The following is a 12,939-nucleotide window of genomic DNA, read 5'->3' on the forward strand; positions in this document are numbered from 1 at the left end:
TCAGGTACAAAGAGATACTACCTGTTTTATTGTTTATCAAAGGATTGCTATTCCAACTTTAGATGCCTTCAGATCCCGAAATTAACATGCTGTTACACCAAATCTAGAGCCAAAGGAGCACCAGCCCGGGTGCAAAAGGCCCGATTTTTGTAGGAGCCAAGAATGAGTTGCGGTAACAAAAATGCAATAGCATTGTGGCAATTTCAGCACATCCTCAGAAAATTATCTATGTTTGAACTAGTGTAAAACATACATTGGTTGTGTTCCATAGCTCAACTATCATAAACGATCATCAATAATTTTTTATCTTCAGCTTAGAATGGCATGGAACAATAAATTTAGTCCTTAGAATGCTTATGATATATAAGAGGGGCTAACATTGCAACCCATTCTGAACTTCTAGCAATACAAATTTAATATAATTTTCTGTTATCTGTTGTCTTAGAACAAAATAATAGATAAATAACAACGGAAATAATAACAAAACTTTCTTGTTAGCTACTGATACTACTAAAAACTCACTGTAGCGCCAAGCCGCCTAATTTCAAAAAGGCTACGCACCCTCCTCAACCATCCCATTCTACTTAAAGCCTCTCTGTTTATACTCTCCCAATTATGTTCCCATTTCCCTTAAATCTTTCCTTGCAACGTCCTCCCATCCTTTTCAGGAAAGAGCTACTTTTCGTTTGGCCCAAAACGGATGGCCGGCAAGGACCACCTTTGGCAATCTGTCATCTTTCATCCACACAACATGGCCTAGTCATCTCAACACTTATCTCATCGTAGCCCTATAAAGCGAGAGTGAACCACATTTTTCGTACAGCTAACTGTTTGAGATACAGTCAGTCAGTCACGTACCAAAAATAATCGGTGGAAAATTTCTCTGGAAAACACAACAAATCTTCCTCCGTCTTCCGGAGCGCCCCCGCTTCAGAATAATACTTTACCACTGTCATCACAGTAGCTTCCAATATTCTAATCTTGGTTCGCAGACTTACCTTCCATTATTCCAAATATTTTTCAACTGTAAAAAGACACCTTGGGCCTTGGCTATTCTACTTTTAAAATCTCCACTGCACCCAACTTCTTAACTAATAATACTACTAGGTAAGTGCAGCATACTACTAAGCAGTGAAGCAATAATACTAAGTAAGTGCAGCATGTCTGCTTGTTTGATCTTCTCGTTACTCAACATCAATTCTTAACCTTCAATTATTCCTATTCTTAGCAACTTAGTCTTCTTAGCATTAATTTTTAAACCTATTCTTACACCCCAAACTCTCAAAACCTCGACAAATTCGTTGATTTTGCTAACATTTTCATCTAGGACACTTAAATCCTCAACATAATCCAAGTCTAAGAGAGTTTTAATTCCCCGATTGATTCCGTGTTCTTCAAATGCCTATGCTGTGCTCCTTAGGAAAAAGTCCGTCAAAATTATACATATAAAAGGGGATAGGACGAATCCCTGCTTAGCTCCTCATTTAATACGAAACCAGTTACTAACTTCATTTCCTACCTTAACTGCAGCAATGTTATTATCATTCATAGAACTAATCGCTTTAATATACTTATCTGGTATATCATACAGGGATAGGACCTTCATTAAAGCTCTTCTATCAACTGAATCAAACACTTGCTCATAATCTATAAGACTGAGTATTAGAGGGATTTGATGACTCATATACATCCCAATTATAAATCTAAGTGCGAGAAGTATGGTCTATATATCCTCTCGCCTTCCTAAAACAACAAACTCACTCTTACCACCTTTCTTATAGAAGAGTTTGATTAGAGTTTCCTAAAATCGCTAAGTACTTCCCCTTTTTCAGAATTTACATTCATAATCTCAAGTCATTTATCTTTAACTTCATAACTACCATATTTAAAAAGATCATTTACCACACTATCAGCACCTGGCACCTTATTATTCTTAATCCTTTTAGAACTATCAGCAATTCTTCCTCACAAAATAAATCTTCCTTCACATCCAGTGTCATAAACTTTTTCATACTTTTCTATATCCTTTTCTGTAACCCTGACATGGTTTAGCACATTCTCAAAATGTTCTGCCCCTCTCTCTTTAGCTCTTTCCCTATCACCAATTGTAGTCCCATTCCTATCTTTTACTGGGACAAGTCAACATTGACTATTCCCTTCCCATTTATTAACATAACATCACAATATTTTACTGATATGCCGTCTGGCTGCATCTTCCAGATCTTTAGGAAATTTACTCGTGGCCTTCACTTCACACCTACTTAATTAATATATTAATGCTTTCTCCGCTTTCTTTACATTTCTCTTATTTTAATGTGATCTATCACTCAAATAATTTTTGTACAAGCCCCTCCTTCTCCTTATTAAACATAAAGCATTATCACTAATATTCCTACCTCCTTTTCTAACTTTTTTCCCAAACACACCATCGACTTCATAAACTCTTTTCTTTTAAATTATTTCATCCATTTTCCACATCGTCAAATTTTAGACGCTCCACTTTAGTAATCAGCTGTTTCTGGAAATTCTCCTTCAAATTCTCATCCTGGAGTCTACCAATATCATAGATTCCTGGAAGGTAGTTACCCTTCCTAAATTCCAGCTTCTTAGCATTACTTCAAATAATTTTTTTGTGACATAAAAGGTAGGAAGCTGTAACACTTCTCGAGGAGTAAAGTAGTTAAATTGAATTTATTCCCGTAATTTGTTGTTACATCTTTATGTGAACGTGGCTTCAAGACAAACTTTTATTATTCGATAGCCCAAATATTTTTTATTATTTTGCAATATCCTTCTTTATGGTTAGGGAACACTATATTAAGCAACAAAAGTCCGAAAAATGCTTGAACTCGCGGTTATGAGGAATTTATTAAACAGCACCACAGGTCATGGCAACTGCACACACCAAGTTCAATAGACCGAAAATAGTTGAAATCATTACAATAACTTACTGTTTGGCTGCTTTTTTCATAGAGTATTAAATATAAAGCTGACCTAGTGTACAAATTGATCAAACCGAGAAAGAATTTGAAAGTTCTGCATGTTGGTGCAATTCTACATCACTTAATTAGCAAACTTTCAAAGGTTAAAATGTAATCTTAACAAGTCATTGCTTGGAATTTTTTCTGGAAGATTAAGGGATTTAGGCAGGACCAAAGCTACTGTGATGCTAAATGTAAGAACAGTGCCCCATTGGCAATATAAGATTTTTACGATTTAATCCTTCGAACAAAGTAATAGAAAAGGACACTAACTAATACTAAGTCAAGGGTCAAATATGCATTAAATAACATTGGTTAAAAATGATAAAACTTCATAGGCGTTTGAGATATTAGTCAACATCTTCAGGTCTCACTGGATGAGCTAGTGGTATAATGGAAAGCTTCTCAATATCCCTTGACAATGCTTTTCTCATATCTGAAAAAAGAATGTATTCTTCAAGAAAAGTTATACTGAAGAAAATAAACAATGGAAGTCATAATTGAAAGTCCTACCCCAGAATTATGAAAAGGGATGTTCTATGACAGAAGTAAATTAAATATGATAAATAAACTGAGGAAATGTTACATTAACAATGGAAAAGTTTTGTTAGATCAAAGGGACAAAAAAAAAAAAAAAAAAAAATACAAATGCGATAACGCAGTAATAAAAGTGCATCTGTTCTAGCAAAATTGAACTTTTGACATTTTTCTTAACACAAACTATTAGACTTCTCATTTCAAAAGCAACCCAATAACTTATACTTTTTCAAATCGTAGGTTGGCAAATACCTCATTTTTTTCGTTTCGAATGCAACCCTAAAATTGTGCTTTTTGAAAATATAGGGGATCAATTGTCTTAGATTTGACAATGAATTTCGTTTCCAAATGCTACATTAGTTTATTAAAGAGCAAGCCAATTTTACACTTAGTCTAGCAGTGTCATGCCTGACTAAAACTCGTTTCGTCAGTATATTGAGGCCCACTTGTGCATCTTATAAGGCAGCAAAAGGCAAATAACGACACAATTCTGGTTACAGGGGGTACTTCTTCTTCTTCTTAAGACAAGACACAGGCTGTTCAGCTCAACCCGGTATCAAGAAGCTGCTGGACCGAATGCTTCTATTGGGTTCTATATTCGGTGAGTGGTCGAAAAATTTCAGCCACGCCTTATCCCACTTGTCACTATGCTTTCGAAATCCCCCAAGCGTTTCGACATCCTTTCTGACGACGTTATGCCAAAATTTCATCTGGCCACCTAGTTTTTTCTTCCATGAGGAATCGGGGGCTGCTAGTAGTACCTGGCATGGTAGGGTCTCTTCTGGGCGCCTCATTACGTGACCTAGCCACTTGAGACGTCGTTTCTTGATCATGATGGAAACCTCAGGCTTTTGTCCGCATGCTTTCATCAGCTCTTGGTTGCTGATTCTTTGCGCCAGCCGTATGTTGCTAATAGCCCGTAGACATTTTCGGTCAAAAGTGTCAAGCTGACGCTCTTCCTTCACCTCGAGGGGCCAGGTCTCACATCCATATAACAAAATTGACGCATACACGCTGAGTAGATCCTGAGCTTCGTCACGAGTCTGATTTCTCTTTTAGTCCAAAGTGGTTTGCGGAGCAGGCCAAAGACGGACCAAGCTTTGCTAATCCTGCTTTAAATCTCACTAGTAGCTCCATCTTTAGCATCTATCGATGACTCTAGGTGTTTGAACTTTTCCACCCTCTCAATAGGTTCTCCACTGAGGTATGTAGAAGTGTTCTCTTTGGTTGAAAGATACTTTGTTTTGGCTGATACTGATCGCAAATCCCGTCTCATTAGCCGTTTTTGCTACTCTTTCTGTTATATTTTATGCTTTCTGAGCGGAGTCTGAGAGCAGAGTACCATCGTTTGCATATTCGATGTCAGCAATTTTTTCTTGTGGTGAAAAGGCGACACCATCATCTTCTTTCCATGCTTTTTTCATATTCCAATCCATAATATATTTGAAAAGAATTGGCGATGCCGGATATCCCTGACAGACGCCGTATGCTATTTCAAATAATTCCGTTAGCTCACCACATATTCGTACGTTACTCAGAGTATTCGCATAGTATGTTTTTAGCAGGTCGACTATTTTCGTAGGAACACCGTCTTCAAGCATTATCAAGCCATTATCTTTATAACAAGGGTAGTAATAATGAGTCGAATGCAGCGATGAAGTCAAGAAAGACTGCGAACATGTCCAATCCGTGAATGAAACGTTGGTGAAGAAGAAGTCACAGGGTAAAGATATGGTCTACACAACCAATTCCAGGGCGGAAACCTACCTTGTTCTTCCTTATCCGTTGCTATCGCTCTTCTCTAAAGCGGTTAAGTAAAACTATTACAAAAATTTTCCCCGCTATGTCTATTAGTGAGACTCCCCGGTAATTTTTACAGTCGTCTTCATCTCCTTTCTTGAATATAGGGATTATTATTGCGTTACGCCAGTCCTGGGGGACGTATTTCAGCGTCCCAGACTTTGCCAAGTAGGTTCGTTAGGGCTTCAACGAGCGCAGAACTTGCTTTGTATATTTCTGCCGGTAGGGAATCCTCGTCCGGTGCTTTAAATTTTTTGAAAGACTTCACAGCGTTTCTGACTTCCTCCATCGATGTTGGAGACACATCAAAAGAATACTGATCCACGAGTGATGGAGCTGCTGGTCGCATGTTTTGGCTGGAGTGGACGGAGGAAGTTTGTAGTGCAGCCTGGCCTCTCCTATTTAACAGATCCTTGACATGTTCTTTACATCGGTCCATTCTTTCTAGTCGCCCTGTGATGATAGTCCCATCTGATCTTTTAACATTTTCTTTAATGGTATTTCTTTTCTTTTTCAATTTCAGCTCTCCGAGGATCCTATGGTGTTTACGGGTTTCATTTCTAGCTGCAGCCTTTTCTAGGTGTGTGGCCAGATTTGACTAGTAGGCATTTCATCTTTCTTTGCCAGCTTATGAGCTTTCTTACGGAGCTCTCTGAATACCGTCTTGTTAGATGCATTTTTCTTTTCATGCAGGACAGTGAGTGTCTCGGCAGTGCACCACTTTTTAGTGCCTTTGTTCTCTTTCCAAGGACTTGAGCTTGTTTTCTTTCCTGACATCTTGCGTAATATGCTTGATCTTCAACCATTTCCTCTCTATTACTTCTTCTTCTGGACTCTCATTTTCCTGTTGTGTTTGTTCTAGGGCTAGAAAGCGGTGCCTAAACTCCATGCCAAACTCAGCCCTGACTTTTGGGTTTTCGAGTTTTTCAGTGTGATATCTAGGGGATAGTCTAACTTTCTTATGGTTTGATAGCTACAGCTTTAATGTAGCAGTAAGAGGGAAATGGCCTGAGCCGTTCTTTTATCCGGTTTCGGCTTCTCTGAACACTCGACAGTTGACTATCGATGATATCGATCTCTAGCGGATCAATATGTGATCGATCTGAGCAAAGGTATGGCCGTCTCTGGATTTCCATGTAAAAGTGTGGACATTCTTGTGCTGGAAGAACGTGTTCATGATGGATAGGTTATGATGCATTGCAAGCTGAAGTAGCCTCGTGCCATTAGGACTTCGAGCGCCACATCCTTGCGGTCCAATAGTAGCGTGTTTAGAAGTCCAGTCGGGGGCCAATCCTGGCGTTAAAGTCTCCTCCAGGCAGTAGTCGATCTCGTTTTGGACATCTATAAATTGTATTCTGCAGCTAGTCGTAAAAGATATCTTTCTGCATGTCAGGTGAGTCACGAATAGGTGCGTAAGCAACTGTGATTGTTATATTGAAGGGATGGCCAAGCATCCTGATCCGCGCAATGCGGTTGAAATCGGCTCCCATTCGAGCAAAGCTTACTCAGTGTTTCCCTGTAGAAGGAATCCAACCCCATCTAGGCCGGATCAATGTTCAATGGGTTTATTAACATATGAAAATAATAAATCACACATAATCAAAATACTCAGTCCATTCCTGGTCGCCGAGAACCAAAATCATTACAATTTAACATAATACGCAGAATGGTCACCACTCCTAATCTTAGACACAACCATACCCCTCATTCACCAAATAACTAAAACTATTACCTTCCCGTTTCTTACCCTCACGGGAAACCACCCGTCATATTTAAAAATCATACATTTGTAATTTAAATTTACTACTTACATTTAATTCTAATTTTTTTTTTTATTATTAACTATTCATTTGTAATGCTATTAAATTAACTATTCATTTGATCCGTCGCTAGATCCAGAGTTGTAGAAATGATATTTCTTGCCAGTGGTCTGGTCGTGAATCATCTTTTTTCTCCGGTCATTAACCTTCGTTTCCGTTAGGCATAAAACATCTAAGCTATAACGATGAAATTCTGCGGCGGTGTCAGCCTGCGTTATGTCACACTTCACGAAACACACGTTCCAGTTCGCTATCTTCAGGCTTTCTTTGATCAATTTCACTGACGCATGACCAGCTTATTGATTTTTCATCAAGGTCGCCGGTTTCCTTGGCGCGTCGCCCACCGGGAACGCCGTAGCACGGTTTGATCTCTTTTGGCCCCACTTTTTCATGACGTTTCGTGGGAATTTGGTTAACCGATGGTTCTCCAGGCCTTCCCTCACCCTAGTGCGTTAGCACCCATTGAACTGGATGTAGGCAGTTTGTAGGGCGGTCCACCGTTCTACCACTTTGAGGTGCACTTAGGGACATCCCTGCCAACTGTATAACAGCAAAATTACACTGATTTTTCTAGCCTCCCGGTTGCAAATACAATATTCCAAGAAAGCAGCATTTGCTACGTAAATAATGACAGCATAAATCCATGTTCAGCATTCCAAAAACTAACTACACTTAAAAAATCAATTTCATGAGTTGAATCTACAACAAAAACAAACATAAATCAATCTACAATATCCTCCCCTATTTTCGGGATCTTCATATTTATTTCTTTGCTCTACTGCATAAGACAGGCGGTTTTGAAAAGAGCTTTTAAAATAACTATAAATGTCTAGTCATCCTCACCCCACCTTCAAATAAAAAAAAAGTACTACCACCCTTTTGAGAAGTCTATTCTTTCAATTTACTTATATAAGAAAATATAGTGACAATGGAAAGACACGTACGAAATATTATAGTATGTACGAATTATTAATAAGGAATCACGGCCAATGGTATACATTTAATGGCCTATTCATTGACAATTCTGAATTCTCGATTTAGATTTAGGTCGGATTGCCAATAAAAACACAAATTCACAGAATACAGATTAAACTATCTAATATTGTGCTCAGCAATAACGTTGTATATTGGCAATATTTGGAATTGTAAAATTAATTTTCAAAAATCAATAGCCAAGTTACTTGTTCCATACATAAAAGTTTTTTTTTTCAATTTTAAGTTTTTTCAATTTTAAATTGTATTACCAAAAAATTTTCCTGAAGAAAGTAAAGAGCCATATTAAAACGTAAACGAGCAGTAATACAGTCATATAGTTGTTCAACCATCAAACAAACAGAAATTACCTCTAATAAGAGTAGGGTACCGCCTCTTTAAGCCACTAAAGGCTAGGATGTCATTTGTGCTGCACTCAAAAAAAGAATGTTTCAAACATATTCCTTCAACATTATCGAACTGGCAACATTGTTAAGGCTGACCAACCAAAGAAATGCTTGATTCCCGTTTTGGGACCCCTCTATAAATCACTTTGTGCATTACTTACCTTACTTCAGGGTTGGAAGTTTGGAGCCGTTCAGGAAAACGTTCTTGGCCTTTCTTTGAACACCTTTTTCGAGCGAACCAATTTTTTCTTTCTTTTGAATTGGGAAATTCCTTCGCCCGTGGGCTCAAGGATGACTTATCCTTCGAATGAGATGAGAACATCCATTTTTATATTTTTATTTCCTTTTAGTACAAATTAAAAGACAATTTGATCTTAAAATCTAAGGAGGGATTTAGGAGGGCAGACCTTTACCCCTCCCTAACTGACGTGCCAGCTAAGAAGGAATTGTAAAATAAATATATTTTTGTCTAATTTTTGCACCTCATTTTTGAGGACCCATTGTCAAACCTATATGTGCTTTCATTTCCTTTTAAATCTAAATGAAAAGGCAGTGTCATCTAAAACATTAATAAAGGTGCCTTGGCCCAGGGACCTGAGCGCGTAAGTTTCAAACAAATCAGCGACAAAAAATTCGTGGACCTATTTCCGGGCTCCCTAACACCATCCCCCCATACAAACAAAACTAGTTATTCCCTTGGTCTAAGAAATGATCTGTGAAAGTTTAGAGCTGATCACAAAATAAATATTTAAGTCAAATTCTTTTTTTTATACACTTGGGTCCCTTTGGCCCAAAGACTTTCAGAAACAAGTTTCAAGCTGGCCAAAAAAAATTGTCCCATTTTCGGGGACTAATGCCCCTCCCCCAATTAATTTTTTTTCGTATATTAGGATTTCCTTTGTTCAGATTCTTACGGATGTGTTCCAAGCCGTTTAGAAACAAAACTGTTTTTGCCTAATTTTGGGCCCATTGCCTGGCAAACCAATATTTATTTAAATTGTTCCTATTGCAATGGCGTTTCTTGGACCTAGAACTTAAAGATACAAGTCACAAGCCGATTAGGTGAAAAAAAGAAGAAAAAACTTACATTTAATCGTGTCCTTACTGGCAGTTTCTATAGCGTTTTTTTGGGTCCCAATGCCAGGCAAATTAATTTTTTTTCTTTGCGTTGGGGTTTCCTTGTCCCAGGACTTAAGGATATAAGTTAAAACTGATCGAAAATTTTTTTGGGCAGCTCCAAGCCAATTAGAAAAAAAATGTTGGCCCTTGATCCCAACAAAGATTTTGTTCATATATTAAGGACCTCTTGGCCAAGGGACTTTTAAAGTGAAATTAGAGAAGATTTATACACCAGATTTAAACCACTTGATAAACACTTTACATCCTTGAAAATGATTCTGAAAACAATAAAAGGAAAACTGTAGGCTCGCCTTAAGTAACAAAAAAAGGAGAAAAAGAAAGAAAGAAGGCAGAAAAAAAAGGTAAGATCCCGCATTAGACAGCCCGACCCAAACGAAAAGAACAAAGAAGTTATATTCACCGTATGCGTTTTCGTCAGGATCTCCAGAATAGTATCCAAGGACAGTTCTGTAGACACTATATCCTAACAGTTTATACATGTTGATAGCTACGGAATTCGACACCCTGACGAAGAGATCCACAAAGAAGGCTCTTTTTCTAGAAAAAAAGAATCATTAGACGAATCATGTCTATAATAAGCGGCTAGGTGAAAAACTTACACAAGTTATGATTTAGACTTCCGACCACGGACACTTTAACAATATTTCTTCTCAAAGTGAAAATTGATAACTTTATTGACAAAAGCAGTTTCTAAGTAAAGAGAACAAGAGAGATAGAGAGAGAGAATGAGAAAAGAGAGAAAATAGGGAAGGAAAAAGAGAGAGGAAAGGTCTTTCTGAGAAGCTTAATCTAATGCTTGTTTATAATTAACAAGCTAACACTTGAACTCGACGATACAAGTTTGTGGTATACGTTTGTTAACAAAATTGAAACAGCAATTGGCATTTAAACAGTTTATCAATCTCCTAATGGGAAGACAAAATGTCCGAAGGATGTTTTTGCTATTTAAAAGGTTATTAATAATAATTTGCTACTAGCAATTCGCAGAAAGGTAATATTTGGGCGAAAATGTTCTCTAGCAACAATCCAAAAGACTATACTTTTAAAAGCAATTGTTATAATAATTTTCAACAGCACGCGGAATGACAGCTGTTAGTAAAAATGTATCTACACACGACGTTAAGTGAAAGGAACAGAAAATAACAAATCATCAGCAAACATATCTACTTTTTGTCGCGGTGTTGCAGCCACAGTGACACGTGGTTAAGTTGCGGAGCAAAGCACGCAACAATGTTTACAGGATTCAACTTGAACCCTCTAGAAGCCACAAAAAGTCCCTATCAAGTGGAAAATTTCTATTCCCTTCCAAATTTTATTGAAAACCAATGAGTAATCCTAATACAGATGACAAGAATCTAATCATTTCCCACAAAGGTCTGATCGAATTCAGAAAACCGAGACGGGAATAATATTTGTTGACCAGGTACTGTTAAATTATTTTCTAAGCCCTCTAAAAGCAAAAAAAAGTCCCTATCAAGTTGGAAATTTCTATTTCCTTCCAAATTTTATTGAAAACCAATGAGTAATCCTAATACAGATGACATGAATCTAACCATTTCCCACAAAGGTCTGATCGAATTCAGAAAACCGAGACAGGAATAATATTTGTGAACCAGGTACTGTCAAATTATTTGAACCCTCTAAAAGTAAAAAAAAGTCCCTATCAAGTGGAAAATTTCTATTCCCTTCCAAATTTTATTGAAAACCAATCAGTAATCCTAATACAGATGACAAGAATCTAACCATTTCCCACAAAGGTCTGATCGAATTCAGAAAACCGTGACAGGAATAATATTTATTGACCAGGTACTGTCAAATTATTGGAACCCCCTAAAAGCAAAAAAAGTCCCTATCAAGTGGAAAATTTCTTTTCCATTCCAAATTTTATTGAAAACCAATGAGTAATCCTAATAAAGATGCCAAGAATCTAGCCCTTTCCCACAAAGGTATGATCGAATTCAGAAAACCGAGACAAGAATAATACTTGTTGACCAGGTACCGTCAAATTATTTTTTGAACCTTCTAAAAGCAAAAAAAAAGTCCCTATCAAATGGAAAATTCCTATTCCCTTCCAAATTTTATTGAAAACCAATGAGTAATCCTAATACAGATTACAAGAATCTAGCCCTTTCCCACAAAGATTTGATCGAATTCGGAAAACCGAGACAGGAATAGTATTTGTTGACCAGGTACTGTCAAATTATTTTTTGAACCCTCTAAAAGCAAAAAAATCCCTATCAAGTGGAAAATTTCTATTCCCTTCCAAATTTTGCTGAAAATCAATGAGTAATCCTAACACAGATGACAAGAATCGAGCCATTTCCCACAAAGGTCTGATCGAATTCAGAAAACCGAGACAGGAATATTATTTGTTGACCAGGTACTGTCAAATTAATGGAACCCTCTAAAAGCAAAAAAAAGTCCCTATCAAGTGGAAAATTTCTATTCCCTTCCAAATTTTATTGAAAACCAATGAGTAATACTAACACAGATGACAAGAATCAAGCCATTTCCCACAAAGGTCTGATCGAATTCAGAAAACTGAGAAGGGAATATTATTTGTTGACCAGGTACTGTCAAATTATTGGAACCCTCTAAAAGCAAAAAAAAGTCCCTATCAAGCGGAAAATTTATATTTCCTTTCAAATTTTTATGAAAACCAATGAGTAATCCTAATACAGATGACAAGAATCTAACCATTTCCCACAAAGGTCTGATCGAATTCAGAAAACCGCGACAGGAATAATATTTGTGAACCAGGTACTGTCAAATTATTTGAACCCTCTAAAAGTAAAAAAAAAGTACCTATCAAGTGGAAAATTTCTATTCCCTTCCAAATTTTATTGAAAACCAATCAGTAATCCTAATACAGATGACAAGAATCTAACCATTTCCCACAAAGGTCTGATCGAATTCAGAAAACCACGACAGGAATAATATTTATTGACCAGGTACTGTCAAATTATTGGAACCCCCTAAAAGCAAAAAAAGTCCCTATCAAGTGGAAAATTTCTTTTCCATTCCAAATTTTATTGAAAACCAATGAGTAATCCTAATACAGATGACAAGAATCTAACCATTTCCCACAAAGGTCTGATCGAATTCAGAAAACCGCGACAGGAATAATATTTATTGACCAGGTACTGTCAAATGATTTTTTAAACCCTCTAAAAGCAAAAAAAGTCCCTATCAAGTGGAAAATTTCTATTCCCTTCCAAATTTTATTGAAAACCAATGAGTAATCCTAATACAGATGACAAGAATCTAGCCCTTTCTCACAAA

The 12,939-nt window shown here is 37.1% G+C and overlaps 1 protein-coding gene across 1 annotated transcript in view; it reads right to left on the bottom strand.

The window, feature by feature from the left end:
* Positions 1–3,201: 3,201 nt before the first annotated feature.
* Positions 3,202–12,939, bottom strand: part of Naa20A (N-alpha-acetyltransferase 20 A) — a 94,722-nt gene continuing 84,984 nt past the window's right edge. Inside the window, exons 6-7 of the mRNA XM_089090211.1 lie at positions 10,058–10,194; positions 3,202–3,417 (exon numbers count right to left, since the gene is read on the bottom strand). Coding sequence (XP_088946337.1) covers positions 3,332–3,417; positions 10,058–10,194 — 223 coding nt within the window. The 3' untranslated portion in view covers positions 3,202–3,331. The remainder of the gene's footprint in view (positions 3,418–10,057; positions 10,195–12,939) is intronic.

This window comes from Artemia sp. Qi Xiang Cuo, chromosome 6, assembly GCF_049724085.1.
Source record: "Artemia sp. Qi Xiang Cuo chromosome 6, ASM4972408v1, whole genome shotgun sequence".
NCBI classification, from domain to species: Eukaryota; Metazoa; Arthropoda; class Branchiopoda; order Anostraca; family Artemiidae; genus Artemia; species Artemia sp. Qi Xiang Cuo.